Source organism: Pundamilia nyererei, unplaced genomic scaffold, assembly GCF_000239375.1.
Source record: "Pundamilia nyererei isolate P.nyererei 1_Seehausen unplaced genomic scaffold, PunNye1.0 scaffold00099, whole genome shotgun sequence".
Taxonomy (NCBI): domain Eukaryota; kingdom Metazoa; phylum Chordata; class Actinopteri; order Cichliformes; family Cichlidae; genus Pundamilia; species Pundamilia nyererei.
Genome location: NW_005187500.1, coordinates 411,628 through 428,745, shown reverse-complemented (window position 1 = coordinate 428,745; position 17,118 = coordinate 411,628). Strand labels below are relative to the sequence as shown.

General features: G+C 45.1%; 1 protein-coding gene across 1 annotated transcript in view; it reads left to right on the top strand.

The window, feature by feature from the left end:
- Positions 1-1,534: 1,534 nt before the first annotated feature.
- Positions 1,535-17,118, top strand: part of spns2 (SPNS lysolipid transporter 2, sphingosine-1-phosphate) — a 59,516-nt gene continuing 43,932 nt past the window's right edge. Inside the window, exon 1 of the mRNA XM_005740315.2 lies at positions 1,535-2,311. Coding sequence (XP_005740372.1) covers positions 2,080-2,311 — 232 coding nt within the window. The 5' untranslated portion in view covers positions 1,535-2,079. The remainder of the gene's footprint in view (positions 2,312-17,118) is intronic.

The following is a 17,118-nucleotide window of genomic DNA, read 5'->3' as shown; positions in this document are numbered from 1 at the left end:
CTCCTTTAGGCAGACCAGATGTATGACTTCCATCGCTTTATTCTGTAACCACTTGGGATACCACACACAAACAGAACCAATGTTAATATTCATCCAGCTTCCTTCTCCATCACCCGTCCTGTTCTGAGAAGCTATTTGGGAGCAAAGAGGAGGGTTCACAAATAAACAAGACTTGTAAACAACCAGCTTGAAAGCATCATTAACTGGCTCTCACTCATAAGTATATTTCCTAATTTCTTGATGAGATGAAATGATGCAAACCTCAGAACAATCTGACTGACTGGTGGGATTACAGATTACAGAGCCGTCATTAGCACCACGCTCCAGGTTCCTCTACTTTATCTTCCACCCACACTGCTAATACAGCCATGCTATGATTGGTGCCTGAAGGCAGGGATGCAAAGTAGACAAAGCACTTAACTACTATATACAGTGAATATATATGTGCACAGGTGAGTGTGGCTTATCATCTAAAGTGCTTTCAGCAGTCAGACTAGGAAGATACCATATAAATGCCAGCGAAGAAATAAATTGCTGTTGTGCATTTCTTCATTGCAGATATGATAATCATTTATTTTCAGTGTCATCCAGGATCTGTCGAAACTTCTTGGCTTATCTTTTCAGCAAACATCTCCCAAATGTGTGCACGGCATTAAATTTATTAAAGTTAGGACGATAAGCAGCTCAGACTCAGACGGGCATGCCGGCAAATCGCTCAAAGGATATTTTAAAGATATTTTCCTTTATGTGTTATTCCTTCATTTTCAAGCTAAAAACACAGTTCTAGTCTAAGATTTGACCAAACGAGCCGGATAAGGCTCCATGACGTGCAGTGTCATGTAAAAAAGGTCAAAGACTTCTCTGAAACTCTCATTTCTCCATCCTGCCTGCCTCAGCAATGAAACTCCACCTGCACTAACCACTGATAGAAAAGGGAGAACAGTCTAATGTGTGTACAACACGGACACACGGGGGTTTCCTTCTGTGATGCTGGATTATATCTGCTGCCTGAAGTCGGGGTTTGTGGTGGGGGAAGCCCTGTAACCAGTTACCACTGAGTCTGGTGACCACTTTAAATAGAACACATGTGTCTGGACACTTGATAATTTAATTCACAGAAAATGTAATCATAACACTCACACAGTGCTCACTGTAGATTTCTGCAAAGAGAACAGATATACACAACATAGTTATAATAAAGATATGAATGATACATGAAATAATAGCTGCCTAATTCATAATCAGCATTGAAAAGCTTGGAAATGAAGTAAAAGCAGCAGTGCTTAATCATAATAGTGCTTAATCATAATCATTATCAGTCTGATCTCAAGCACAACCGCGGAATGCATTTCCTCTTTCCTTCCAGTAAGCATGCAGCTTTCCATATCTGTGGCTGTTATGTACATGAACATATCTCAAATACCTGGCAGCTAATGGCGATCGGAACTAAGTCGATCTTTTTTTGACACGTTAGAAACAAATACAAGCAAGAAACACAAAAACAAACCTGGAATATCAGTATGCGCATTTATTGTAGGACCATTGAATGAACATATAGCACACCGGGGCGGTTATGTAGAGCCCGAAATATATCTGTGCAACATTCTTCGCTGACCTACTTTTATTAGCAATAACTATTCAGTAATAATAACTGACACATTTAAATAGAAACCTGGTTTTGCTCTCTCATCCATGCGGTGAAATAAAGACATAAATAAAGACATAAAATCCTTCCCAGCTTCTCTTAGAAATAACAGCGTGTCAGGTGCGGCTCCATCGCTCGCTGCAGGTTTTCTGGGAGGTGGGGGGGCGGAGCGTAACGAGGAGATCTCCCTCCTCTTTAAAAAAATAAAAAGTGAGGCGCGCACAGGCTGTCCGTTCGCACTGGCAGAGAAATTATGATTCCGAGAAGAGCTGCTCCTGCGCTTCAGCAATTAAGACAACACTTCCACTGCGACTGATTCCACCAGAAATCTCCGAGCCTCGCTGAGTGCGGTCCCCGTCAACTATCTCCTACTCCGTAGCCTCCCTCGCTCTCTCCTGCCTTCTTCTTCTGCGCTGGATCTTTCGTGCCAGAAAATGTGCGTGGAGAGCGATGGATGCGAGATTGAAGGCTGCAGCAGCTCGGATGAGGTGCGCACGCTGTCGGGCAGCATGAGTCCCGGACTGAAATCCAACCCGGACCTTCACCCCTGCAGACCGGGGCAGAAATTCCGCGCCGCGCTGCTGAAATGCCGCTCACCGGCCGCCGCCGCCGGGATCCTCAGTTTTGGGAACGTCCTCAATTACATGGATAGATACACCGTAGCCGGTAAGACAGCTGCCTACTCTGTTTCGTTGAAATCACAGCATGTTTTTATCATTTATCTGACAGAAAGTAGAGCGCCGGTCTGTATTTCTCTGAAGTGATTGTGCGCTAATTGTCCGTGGGCTGCTCCACTCTCGCGGAGCGACCAGCCTTACCTTAGCGGAGACGGGCGGAACAATGGGCATGCCCGAGCGCAGTGGGCTATCTGTTAAGACCACAGTGCTGTGTTTCATTGCTATAGATTGGTCCCTGCCAGCGGTGATTAAATCAAACACGCCTTCTCTGTCACTCAACAAAGACTTGACCTAAACGGCTTTTCTCCCTCCTCGCGGTCTCTAGATTATTGAGGATCGATCAATTAAGGCGATCGGCTTTCCGTCCACGGGCCGAGCCCGCCCCAACAGGCTTACGCACCGAGCGCGACGTCGCTGATGTGTCAGAGGCATTTAACAGTGCCTGGGAGACAAGCAGGGAAGAGAGTGAGTGTGTGTCACTGCGAAGCATCGCTGGTTCTTGGAGCGATTTAGTCCAGCAGCTAATAGCCCGGGTCCAGCTCGAGGTGTGAGGCCGTGATGAGGCCATGTGCTGCTAATCCTGTTAGTCTGCGTGTCCGCAGCTCCTCGCTGCTCTGAGCGGAGATCCAGAGCGCGTTTCATTAAAACGCAGCGCAGATGGAAATGAAGGCCGTAGTGATGTGAAACTGATAAGGAGCTTGATAAACTGTTTGGCATATTAGACGTTAAAACAAAATGAGATATTTTAACTATGTTTTGTTAAAGCTTCTAAATAAAAGAAGTAATGATTCTGTATTTACTTTAAAGCTCGGTTTGAATGTTACATCAGACCAGGTCAACATTTCTCCTCATGCCTGCTTTATCATCATAAAGCTGAATCTTTATAGCGTGCTGCTCGCTCAGGTGGCGGCACTGAATGGGTTAAATATAATGCTGCAGCACGAGAATAGAGGCAAGTGTGCTGAATGGGAGAGAAGGCTCTTCTGTGCGTAGAAGGCTTTTCCTGGTTAAAGGGCAGCTTTCTATTGCTGCTGACTACTTGATATGGTCACACATTAACGTCCACCTGAAAATATTTGGGACACTTAACTTTTTTTAACCCTATCATATCTAAAGCAGCTGGCAGCCCCTGGCACAGAGAAGGAGGGGCCAATTCAAACAGGACAGTGTGTATTCAGTCATCATCCCCAAGGCTTTAGGGCCAGTCTGTCAACTATAGAGCCACAGAGCCTTGGGCGCCTGGCCGATCATCAAGACAGGATGGTTTTAGCCGCACAGCCTACAGCCACACCAAGAATGTATTGATGCACAGTGGCATATCTAATCTTAACATCTTGGAGCACAAGCCAGTAAGAGCACAAAGAGCCCAAGAAGCCACATCCTCATCCCCTGTCATGGGTGACTCAGCACCCCCCTCTTACTAGATGAACCTCCTTATGTTTTGTTCAGAGGAAACCTTTTAATAAGGAGCTCCGGAGCGGTCCTATCTGTCTCTGTCATTTCCATCATGATCCCATGTCGGATATTGACAGTTTTCGCATGCAGAGTCGGGGAAGAAAATCCTCTGCAAAGCCGAGGATCTCAGAGCGCTTGCTGTGCAAGTGCAGGAGTGAGTGGAGAGGGATGAGGAGAAAGTGGTAATAGGGAGGAAAGGGAATGATAGTGCTAGGGAGGGGTGGTGGATGCAGCATCTTTGGCTAACTCACACTGGAGAGAGGCTGTGTTTAGAGCATGTGGGGGGGGGGTCCTTTCCCAGCGTTTGCCACCTGAATGCTGCCGGACAGTTTTGCATTATGCGTGGGCAACATGTGAGTCAGACCCTCACACAGAATAAGGACCATGTGGCCCGACTGATACAGCATCAGCTAATCTGCCATTTTGCTCCTCTGTCTCTCTGCTGGAGTGTGAGCGATGCTGCAGTAGCAAAAGGAGGTGGAAGCAGCGCATCTGTTGGCAGCACAGCACATGGGGGGGATTACATAGAGCTCTGTGATGGATCTAATAATTATCACTGGAGATGCCTGTTATTGGTAACGTTTATTCGATTTTATCTTACTAAAATAAAGTGTCAGCTCCGCGAGCAAGTCCTTCTTTCCCATCATCCATCGGCTTCTTCTCTCTCCCTCTGTCTGCTTCTTTTCTTCCTTCAAATCCCTTCAGTAGCAGGTACCCAAAGCTCATCCCAGCTCCCAGATCTTAATGTCAATTAAGCAAGCATGAGCGCACTCTCACAGAGGAGCACACACACACACACACACACACACACACACACACACACACACACACACACACACACTTTAGAAACGATTCTCTCCACCATTTCAAGAGGAGCTGAATGAGAGCAGAGAGTTGTAGAGGGAGGGGCTGCTCGCTGCAGAGGCAGCGGCGTGCAGGCAGCACTGAGCCAGAGCGATGCCGTCCCCCCGACCATCATCAAAAGGTCTTTGTACCAACACTGCTGTAGCGTGCGTTTGTGTGGATCACTAAAGCATTGTCACAGACACACAGGGTGACCGTTCGAGACACCGGGCGCTATTCTGATGTGCAACAATGATGGGAAAATTGCAGGCGGCACAGCAGCAGTGTCAGAGACGCTTTCTGTTAATCACTCGTGTACGAGATCGAACCACACACACACATAAACTCTGGGTTTGACTTATCCAAGATGATTGTAAGAACCACAGACGCAGAGAGACGTCAGCGTGTCTGTTCTTTTACACGAGGCTCTGGGTTTGATAGATTTAGTGCCAATATGTTTTACACAAGACTTGAATGTTTAATGCCACCGCTTTGTGAGGAGGAACAGCTTGAGAACAAAGCAATTATATGAGACTCGAGCTGCTGCGCGTCGAAAGATCTCAGTGTGGGGCTGGAGTAACTGGAGAAGTGTCATACTGTCTGACTTAAATGACAGATTTCTGTGCTGCGACTGATTTTACACTAAATGTTCTGTAATGTAAGCAACCTATCCATGAACCCTTCAGCTTTTCCATCCTTTTAAGTGCTCTTGAAATGCTTTTTCAGCATTTTCAGCGTTGTAATGTGGTGCGTTTGCCTAAGGATCATCAAAGCGCTGCTAACAGTTCAGATTTCTCCAATTTCCACATTTCTGTATTGTGGAATAGGCAAACGTACAGAGATCTGGTTTTTGTCAGACACACTTACGGGCCAAGATCCAAGTGCAAACAGACCCCGAGGAGAGCACGATTAAGTTTCAGTGGGTGCTGAACACAAGAAGGGTGTGAATGACAGCCTCAGGCTCTGTGCAGCGAGTCGGGCTTTCAGGCCGATGGTTCAGACCCGACCCGATGCGCTGCCTCACAAGCCTGCTGTTGTTTCCACGACTGGCTGTGATGCAGACCGGGAAGAAACTGGGAGTGACTGGGACATTCAGTGGTGTCCTGAGGAGGCCGATCCCTCACTTCTCACAGCATCTCAGAATACCACTGTGGAGGAAAACGAGTCCCGACGATACAAGATTGGAGTGGAGGCCGGTGCAGCTGGATGAGTTACGAGGCTCTGGCTGGGTCACTGGTAGTCTGGCCTTTGGAGGCAGTCATATAACCCCCAGCCACTTATATTCCATTTGCTTTTTAGAGCACACAAGAGCTTTGAGATTTACACAGCTACTCTATTTAATTGAATTTAATTTGAGGTGGCTTTGAAACCTTAAATCCTGGTGTTGGTCCCTGTGTAGTCCCTCAGCAGACAGTCCGAGCTCCTCGACAGCTTATCATAAAGACGGGATTAGGAGGTTTTTTTTTAGTAAGAATATGAGGATATGTGAGGCAGACATGCAGCACTTTAAGTTATTTGCTTGCTAATTATTTAAGCTCTGATTTGTGTTATCTGTAGCAAGCCCCTCGTGTGCACGCAAAGGCACAGTTTGCACGGTAAAGACCACAACTTAATCTGTGCAGGACAGAAGTGTCGCAGAGCCACAGATTAAGATTCAAGTCAAGCTGTCATTTCAAGACTTCAAATCAGGGTTGCATCCCATTGGACAAGTGCGAGATCTGTGCCCGGAAACCTTTGGCATTTTGCATTTAGACACAGATGACCCTTTGGTAATAATCCTCTTAAGGCCGTCTCTTTGTTAGACAGTAAAAAAGACGGAGCGATCTATCCAGTCTGACTGGCCAGGCAGATTAATTCCTGTTAGCTTTGTCCAGCCCTCCTTATTAACACCGTCCACACGGGCCCGAGGCAGCACTCTGCATTCACCACTTCACTTTAAGCAGCGACAGGAAGAATGTTTCTATTTTCAACGACCTAAAATGCTGAAAATGCAAGAAAGAGCTCCACTTCCAGTTTTACAGAGTCTGGAAAAGAAGGGAAGTGAACACAGTGTAGGTGTCTGTGTGTGTTAGAGAGATGTGAGAAGAAATTAATATTGCTTAATATCAAAGTAGATAATGATGCAACCGTGCGCATTGTCGCTGTGACGTCTTTTTAAGGCTGTAGTAGAAACATGACACAGCAGATGTTCTCAGCAGCATGAAGCGCTGCAGCAGAAAATGTCAGGATAAGGAAGCATCGCCTCACTGTGCAGTTTGTGAGCCGCGTCTCAGTTTAGCTGTCGGTTGTCTCGCCCTGCACCCTGCACTCATCTCCCTATTTTCACCCTCAGTTGTTTTATAGCATCGCATTAAAGGTCGCCCAACAATAGCAGAGGCATTAAAGAGATGGAACGGCCTCTAGTAATTTACTTTATAGGGTTGCCGCATCTTTCTCGCCACGCTTTTTCCATCTGATCTTGAGCTGTTTCGAATTAGACAGAGCTGCACTGTAACATTTCGAATCTCTTTGAAACGAGGCTTCGTCATTTCTGCACATTTTTGACTGTAAGTCAAACTCCACCACAAAACCTGGACATAGTTTATTTCACTGTTGACAGCAAAATATTGATACTGTTCTACAGATGTTCAAGTAGGCGTCTTTAACAGCTACATGACTTCCTATACCGAGTGGACTTTTCCAGACTGGTTTCCCACAGATATCCCACTAATCTTTTTTTTTTGCGTCTATATCCTAGCGTGCCATTCCCTGTGCTGTGAGAAAACAGTCTGTGTGTTCTTTAGGCTCCGATTTAGCCGACGTCTGTAATAGTAACCGATGGAATTAGACAGAACTTCCTCCTCGGCCTGTGGAGGCCCTTTCATGTGGCTATTCCAGATTTTACCATCAAGCAGACAAACTTCCACCCCGTGACCCCCTGAACCCACTATTTCATGGTCTCTTTTGGGTAACTCTTTCACACCTCCTCTCCATAAAGCTGTTATTTTGGCATTAGCCCGACTCGACACCCTGCATCTGTCATCGCAGCTATGAGGTCATTATAGATGTTGCATTCTGGAGAGGATATTTTATGCAGTGTTGCCTATGTAGCAGAACCAGGGTTTAGAAATTGTGAGGGAGGTGGCATGAGGAAACGATACTGCATATGATGAAAGGGACGGTGAATGTTGGCGCTCTAGAAACAACTGGAGGTTTTTTTCCTCCATGCTAGAGCACTAACAGGACGGCTGTATAACTAATAGACAAATAAAAGTAGTAAATTAAGCAAAAACTAAATTAACCAGTTTTCAGTTTATTAACAGGTTACTTGCTACCTGAATGTTATAGCTCTTACCAGCCTAGCATGCTAGAGAGCATTAATAGCTTCATATAGCTAATTAGCGGTAGCAATGTGTGCAGAGAGCTAATTAGCATATCCTTACACATTTTACTAACAGGATTTCTAAACTGATATTTTTTTAACCTGTATTTGCACCAATGCTTTTTACAGCAGCACAGAAGGTGCACCTAATTAAAAAATATAATATACACTAAGTTAATGATGTATTTCAACACAAAGCTTGGCTAACAAACTAGTAGCTTCATCACCATAGATAAGCCGCAGCTAGCTAGCTTCAATATTGCATTGTGCCTCTTTTTGTAATGTAATGTAAAGCACATGTAGCTGCTGTGGTGTCACCCATTTGTTTGTAAAGTTACATTTCGAAGCCTTGAGAGTTTTCACCATCAATGGACAGGAAAATATCCAAGTGAGAGCCAGTGAATATATCCTGAATAATTCTCTTTTATGAAATTTAGAATCAGCAAAATTTACAGAAATGGTCTGAATGTTTATTCAGTCTGACCTAAAATTACTGTGAACCATAAACTCATCAGCAAAGTGTTTACTCTGGTTAAGTCCCAGGGTGCTTTTCCCATACGTTTATATCACTGGAAATGTTTTTGCAACCACATGTATCGTGCACGATGGCTGTGAAAATGAATGCAGTTTTATTCCACTTTCACATTTTGTCTGCAATAACTATAGTGGTTGTAGCATGTTTAATTTTTGTTTTTCTGCCTTTTGGCCTTTATTATACAGTGAAAAGCAGAAAGAAGAGAGCAAAGTGGGAAGAAGGTGGGGAGAACAGGGTGCAGGAATGGTGTGGGGTCAAGCTGTCGCAGCTCTTGTAACGGGCTTAGTTTAGTTGGTACGACTGCAGACCAACGTAATCACTGACCGGAGGAACCCTTGTGTCCGATTGACTGCGAGTGTCACAAAGACAGAAACTGACCAATCTTTAACTTCGGCGTGACTTAGACTTGCTGAGATTGTAATTTTTCTAATAAAGGTGCCGCTTAACGTCAGAACTGGAAAACAATTGCTGATCGCTAATTTGAGAAACGTTTATTAATGACGGTCTGGACTAACTCTGCTGCCACGAGTTCAACGCGTACAATGTTTTTAATAGGATCAACAATCTGGGGGACGATTTTACATACAGTTCATTTTTATCTCGACTTATCTTTAAACTTACAGTAGTTTGATGAGTCCACTGGTGAAAGCCAACAGTGCTTGCTGAAGTCTTCATGTAACCTCTGACATGTGAATCCAAGCTGTAGCCTGATGATTGCTGACCTCCCCTTTGTGTTTGTGGACACAGGGACCAAGAGGAGGTGGTTTCTTTGGTGTAAAGGGTTTGCTTTACGATTACAGCCCTGAGATAAACACATCATCTGCTACGTTCCGGGTTTTTTAGGAGGGAAAGAAAAAAATAAGACACCATGAGCAGAAATGTGAGCTTTCTCCCAGTTTGTGTTGCACTGTTTCCCAGCACTGAACCTCAGAGTTTAGATTGTGCCCCTCCTTTCCTGTGTCATTATCTGAGGAGATAGGAGTGTTTACCTGATGAAATGCTGAAATTTGTCTTCGTGCGCAGATGGACGGATTACAGGAAGGAGGGAGGAAAGATATGAGATGGGTTGCGTACTTATTTGAGATGCTGTCAGAAAACAGTTCGTCCCTGTATGAATTGCTTTCCTCACTCCCGTGCATTCCCCGTCTCGGGAATAGCAGGCTTACGGTCGAGCTGCTGAAATTCAAATGTTTAATACATAAAAATACAAAAAAACACACAGAACCAATGTTGTTTTTGAAAGTTCGTCAGATGACCGACCTTTTCACCGCTAGCTTCACGTTTCCCTTCCCTCCAGAAATAACAGCACGAAGGGAGAGAAACACAGCAGCACAAACCAAGCAAAGTGTTTGTGTTGTGAAGGTCATATTCAACCGTTCCCCTGGGATCGGTGCTTTGGCTGAGGCCGGCGAAACATGCAGTGAAGGAATGGAAATAGAAGTCATCGCAGTCCGTTTGGTGTCACTGGAAAATGACGCTCACAGATGATGGGCATTGATCAACAGAACAAAAGGAATCTGTTAGAAGTGATGAAACTGCGCCGTGACACGCCGACATTGGATTTTCTCTCACACATTAACACGTTGCTGTTCAGACGACTGGAGTCTAATATTGACCTGCTCGCTGTGAAAGCAGACCTACAGTAATATTAGCTCGTAGCTCCTGGAAGCTCCCACAGCTGTTTATTTAGCAGCACATTTAAAAAAGGCTTCTTTCATGAACATGAGACTAAATGGTAAAAGCATTATGCAGTTTTTAGCACGTCGTGTGTGTGTGTGTGTGTTGCCTCACATGTTTTTTGTTTTGTGGATGTGTGTCATGTGTCAGGCCTGGATGAGATTGCAGCAGATTTTTCATTACTGCGTTTATGGGGGGAACTGTTCTGGAATAAGGGTGCTCACCTCTGTCAAAGTTTGAGATGTTTCCGTTGATTCCCGGGGTCAGAGGTGGGCTCGCTAACAGCGCCGAGTGTTTCTTTTCTACATTAGGATCAAGTTCCTTTGAGTTTTGAGCTCCAAGACAACAAAACATACGCGCACATGCAGATATTAACGTGAACATCGGGCCATCGTCACGTTGTTTCCTATTCGGCTCTGAAAGCCACTGGGTGACGAGACAATGACAGGTTTAGATGTTTGACTCTGGAGTGGTTGGTTACAGCTCGCTGGCCTGGTTGGAGTACGACAGCATCCTTTTGTTCTCTGGGTAAATGTTTAGCGGTTCACTTATAAATACATCACACCTCTTAAAAATGTTGAATTCGTGTATTTCTGTCTTGCTAAGAGCAGGTCGTTGTGACATAAATGCAGTGGAGCTTTCTTTTAAACAAGAAGGTTTAGTTTTTAAAAGGCTGTCGCAGGAGCTTGTTAATGAAAGTAGCTGCACTGCAAAGCTTTACGTGCATATTTCTTAGTATAGTTTATTGACAGGTAACTGTGCATGGCCCGAGGCTGCTGTGCGGTAGGTATGTGGGCCGTTCTTTAACGAAACAGGCCTGGTATGTGGATGTAGTTTGAAAGGAACGGGTTCCTTGAGGTGTTTTCCCACGCCGAGAAGAATTCAGACTCACCTTGTGTTTGACAAATTAGGCAGAAAGTTCAGCTTTGTCATATTCTTAATTTACTGACATGAATATTGTCAAAATACAGTCCACTGGAAACCAGCAAGCAAGATTCAAAGACATGTTTGGGTTTCTGTCAGGGTGTGAAACAGCAGAGGACATAATGAAAGATGGATGCCACGTTCTCAGCTAAACTGGGACGAGTTGATGAGTTGCTGTGTGACACTGGTAGGATTGGTTTGGAGTGGTGGGTGCAGAGAGGCAGAGAGGTCGCCTCGGTAAAAAGGCTGTTGTGTGTCTGATTGGTTTTCCCTCTGGGAGTTAATGAGATGTTGGGAATTCAGCCGGAGGCGCTGTAGCATCACTGAGAGTGCAGCACGTTACCGTAAAGCACATTCTCATTGAAGTGGGCCAGAGTGGCAGACCTGTTAGCTTTAGCCCAAATGGAGCAGTTATCTGACTGATGTTGGGCAGAAACTCCAAAGCTTCCTGTTTCATCAGTCATACTGAACCTCAGCTGAGCGGCCGTGAAACTAAACTGCATGTCGTAGATATGATGCATCTGAGCGAGAAACCTGAGATCCATTTAGTCGTCATTACTGCTGATGAGAGGTTTCTACTGAACTAAGAGTCTGTACTTTGGATTTATTCCTCTCACTTTCAGGGCAGCGTACTCATTTTCAACACAAATGCGATCTTTTGTTAAATCATCGCTCACTTTAAATTGATTGATTTATTACAGATTTTTACCAGCCTGCTAAAAAGTCATGACAGCCTTTTTGTTTCTGAATTAAATCCCAAATGGTGCTTTGAGTGTCACACATATGGGATCAGCTGTGCCGGGCTGGCCCTTAATTCTCCATTTTGTGAAGCTGAGCGCTGTGATCACTGAGAGAAGATAGCCACGCTGCGCTGATCTGATGCTAAATGGAGCTGAAAATACAAAATTTAGCCAGTTTTCTTCTCCTCTAGCTGTAGGTCACTTTGGAGTGGACCCACTGCTTAAGAAATAAAAGCAGCCAGCCCACAGTCATCTGATTGTTATGCGCCAGCGCTCACTCTGGGGTTAAACAAAGGGAGAGTCAGAATAAGCAGATGACTCAAATGACTCTCTTCTTCTGTTCTTTAAGTATTGATATCAGGATCATTTTAGAGGTTGTGTTTCACGTTCCAGTAATTAAAAACGCTTTGTGTAAAAGGACGTCATGAAGTAAGCCTCTGCAACAAAGACAGACAGAGACCAGAAGAGAAGGCCGCAGAGTAAAAATGAAATCTCATTAAAAACACTGCACAACGATTTTAATCCAAACTCCTCACTGTTATGTAAAGCAGTGGGGTTACTGACAGGACACATGTGCTTATGCACACGCTGAGGCTCACAGATGTGCAGGCTAATGCTAAAAGAACAATGCACCTTTGGGTGTTTTGCTACTGTTTCATAAAGTGCATTCACATAACCACACATTTGCATAACAGAGTAAACCCATCTCTCTATGCAGCATTTTTAATTCTTATTCTCATGTATATATCTCATGTATATCTCATGCACATATCTTTCTACATAGCACTTTTAATTCTTATTCCTACTTCTTTTTTTTTTTTCATGTCTATTTAATCGCAATTTATGACACTATGTTTGCACTGAAGCACCGCAGCAATTTCCTAATGTTGTAAACCTGCTCAACATTTGGCAATAAACTGATTCTGATTCTGATTCTGAGGTAAAAGGGGCGTGTGCTGTTTGGGATTGACTTCTTTAGTTGTTGAAGGAATGGCAAAGCTTTGTCGATATGATGTCAGCAGCCTGACATGCGGTATGTAGCGCTGCTTGGTGAATATTAGCTTTTCCTGCTTCTAAACCTGCTGGCATTATTGTATAAATTCTTGTAAAGGGGATTTGCTGCCTAACGTCACTGTGTGAGCAGCTGTTCTAAAGTCAAAAGATGCTTGTTCCACTTCTGTGTGTGAATATTGAAGACAGCTTCCGATTTTGCTGTGTAGACACATGGAAAGTTGGAGGCAGGGACATCAGACCCAAACATGAACTCAGGACCATGATTAAGGGAAGATGGAGGGTTGCAAAGCTGCTTGCAGACCCACATCTTGCTTGAAGTACTGCTATACTCAGGACCTTCGTGGGGTTCTCTATAAATTCAGCCTCCAGATGTTTCCTGAGCATCTCACTGCTTTTGCTGTCAAATCCAACACAGTCTGGGCTCTATTAATGATCTCAGGCCAGCGTTGCTCCTCAAATATCCACATAGATCCCTGTTCAAGGCTCAGCTGCTGCCCAGTATTCCTGAGAGAGCGCTGGTGCAGCTCATGGAGGTCCCCCGGCAGTCTTACAGTCTCATTTAATCTCAAATACCTCTGCTTCACTTCACTGCATCTCTTCCCAATACAACAAATGCATCATCTCATACAAACAAGTGGTCTGGCCTCTGGATGTATTATTGATGAGCTATACGTTTATCCTGCTTCCCTGATGCTTCGCTGTGCGTCCTCTCCACTGCCATCAAATATTTAGCACGTACCGGCTGGGACTAATGCACCGCAACCCTTCAGCTGAATTCAAGCTTTTGATTAGTGACGGAAAATTCGGAGGAAAAAAATCTTTATTAATCAAAGTGGTAAAGCTGGCGAGCCTGCAGGAGTTTAATTTGATTTCCCCCAGTTTGGCTGGCACAGAGTGAAAGCTGTCTCGGATGTGACAGTGGAAGGAGGTCTGTTCATCTTTGTGCAAACATTCATCATTAAAAAATTATATGTTTGATTTTCGTCATGCGTGTATGACAAGGATTCAGAGGTTATCGTGCTGTGAGGGGAAAATGATGTGAATTATGGCAGCTCTTACAGTGTACAATGGTAGCATCAGCTGCGTTATCTCCTTCACTTATGAGAAGATAAAGTGTAGAATCATTTCATGACGATCAGCTGCTAGCGTGGGAGGAAACGTCGACACTCTTTGACGTTTCCTTCTTTGTCTCAGTGAACGATTAGGCTGCGTACGCTGTCTTTGTGAACACACTGCATCCACAGAGCCATTTCATTATGCACAGTGTGCATTAATTGCATTTAGTGTACATGTAGCTGTGTTCTGTATTGGACCTTTGCTGGTGCACTGCCACAACCAGTAATCAGTGGAATAGAAATGAGCAGCAGGATGTAAATTTCACTGCCATCACATTGGTGGTGTAAACACTGCTCCATACAGACACTGCTCATCAAAATCCGACTTTCTCGCACAGCGTGCAGCACATGTGACTTTGGTTTACATTTCGTGCTCGACTTGCTGCCGCGGGAAGCGCGAGTGTGTAGCGTGCACTCGCACACTCTCTGTCGATTTTATTGGGGAATCCTCTGAAGCTTCCCGTGCAGCTCTATAGACGGTTTCCCAGACATCTGCATCACGTTTCCTTTCTGTGTGGCAGGCAAAGGAAGTGGAATGGAAAAACTGCTCCCCCGCCCAGTGCGGCCACATGGCGAGGGAGGAGAGCAGTCGGTCAGGAGCCCGCCGGCCACAGTCGGGCATATTTGTGGTCAGCTTTCTCCTCTGCAGCAGTCTGAGCCGCTCTGCATCTTGGCCTACCTCTGCGCTCTGCTGCTGTCTCCCAGGCTGTTTCTTCTGAGTCTCTCTGTCTCACACGCTCAAATCCAACATTTGGTTACAAGAGGAGCCAGAAAACAGACATTTTGTCCTCAGTCGTCGCTGTTCTCCTTCCCAGACTATTTATACTGATGGGGGGGGGGGGTGACACATGAAAAGGAATCACCCTCTTTGCAGGAACGCAGTAGAAGGATGGGCCACATCAGCAGAGCGGTTCACACGCCGGCCACAGTCAACGACTTCCATCCACTGGCTCCTTCTCCCTCAGGCTTACTCACAGTGAAACCAGGGGAAAGGGGAACACACACATTTATAATCAACAAAGGAAACATATGCTTTACCAACCAACCCAGTCCTGACTGATCTGATGTAGCCGCCATCTTTCTCTGCTCCTTATAACTCTGAGTTTCCCTCTCTGCTGTTAAATTGGACTCTCGGCCTAGTTTCTCTGACCATAAATAGAAGCAGGAGGGCTGCAGATCTACAACTCTCTGTAGGGTATGAAGTAAATTTGTGTATGGCTGTGCTGGGTGTGGTGTGTGTCGGTGTGGGTGTGTGCTTCACTTAAGGTGTATTTGTGAGTGTGTGGTGGTCCCAGCGGAGAGGTGCTGGCAGTCTGCGTCACTGCACAAGAGCTGGCTGGCTTTGCAAAAACAACATGCCGTATACTCATTTAAACACTCGTTATTGGCGCTGCGGGCTCGCCTCCGCTTTAAAAAACAAACTGATGCATTATCAATATGTTCTCTTGGATTCGTGATGATTTGTGATGCTTATTTTCCTCGGTGTAGAAATTCTGGTCCTTCCTGTACGCTAACGATCTTCTGGTGTCCTTAAAAAGACTGGTCTTTTCACATCGGAGCGATCATTCACCATTCATGGCTTTGAATGCCCCATTTGTGGAACGTTAACGTTCTACCAATTTGAGTCATTTCTTCTCGAGCTGAAAAAAGTGTCCATAAAGGCAGACTTTATGAGTGTCAGCCGCACACTGTAGCCGACTCTGTGTCAGCTTTAACTGCGCCGTGCAGCCAAATACAGTTCAGCATCAAAAACAGACTCATAAATGTGGTTCTGGATTATTATGTAACATGAAACAGGTCGGACTTTCTGCTTTCTGTTTGATACACTTTCTGTTTTCGTTTAAAGCTGAACAAAGCACACTTAAAGGAGTGTGCAGTATAGAAGGAAGGGAGTGTCTTGCCTGGTAGCCGTGAATGTGCATTGCTGCGTAACTGCTGTTACCTTAAATGATGGACGCCTGGAATGCCCACATTCCTCGGATGTTTCTCCTTCAGTCTTCAGACGCCGATCAGCGCCTCTGTAGGGGTTCATCTGCAAGACACTGGCAACGGCAGCAGCGATGTCATAAGAAATACGTCGTTACATAAGGATGAAGATGCAATGAGGATCAGTTTTGCAAGAAAAAGAAAAAGTAGGTTGGACACTGGAAGCCAAGTTCCTTTGAGGTATCTTGACCTTTATCTCGTTGAGCCGCCGTACAGCATTGCCATGGCAACTAAACTGGGTGCTGCCAGTTGTAATTCCTCAGCATCAGCCCCATCCCCGAGTGCCTCGGTGTTTTAGTCTGCACAAGCAGAGCTCGCACAGCAAAGACTCACGGTTGAGTAAGAAATACTAAGACCGATAAAGATGAAATGTTTCGGGAGTGCAGAAAAGGACAGAGTTTGATTGGCTCCGTGGAAGAGAGGAGAGACCCGCTGCACAAACACAGAGCTCCCGGCTGTCTGTAATCCCTCACAGCTTAGCAGTTCATTACACAGCTCATTGCACTTGCATCTCACACTCTTGCTTTAATCTGACTTCCACCTTGTATCTGAATGCAGGATGCTGAGTGTATCAAATGAACTTCTCAGGCTTTTCATATGTTTTGAATGCGGAGCTCGACTTTATGACACGTTCTCAGCTCTGTTAATCTGAAATAGCTTTTAGCTAACTCTACCTTCATTAATTGTGTGGCAATTGTGTGGTAAGTGTAGACGGGTGTGGCTCTGACTATCGCAGTCTCTGTCCAGGAGGGACGCTCCACCATCTGCTGTAGGAATCCCCCTCCCAGCAGGCTTTGTGTATATGTGTGAGTGTGTGTGTGTGCACATCTTTGGGGCTAATTACAGTGCAGCTGCAGTTGTACAGTACACTGTTGAACAATTTTGTCGCTGTTTGACAGGCTTGGCAGGAGGCAGATTTGACCCATCTGCTGAGGGCATGTAAGACAACACAGTGTTTTTGTTTCTGCTTTTATTTTAGTTTGAATTTGGGGAATAATGAGAATTTGTCTCAACTGTTGGTTTCACTGAAACCAGGTGATAAGCAGCATATCAGCAGCTTGAAGTCAGGTGATTATGAAAGAGAAAGAATTTAAAAAGCTGTGTGTGTGTGTGTGTGTGTGTGTGTGTGTGTGTGTGTGTGTGTGT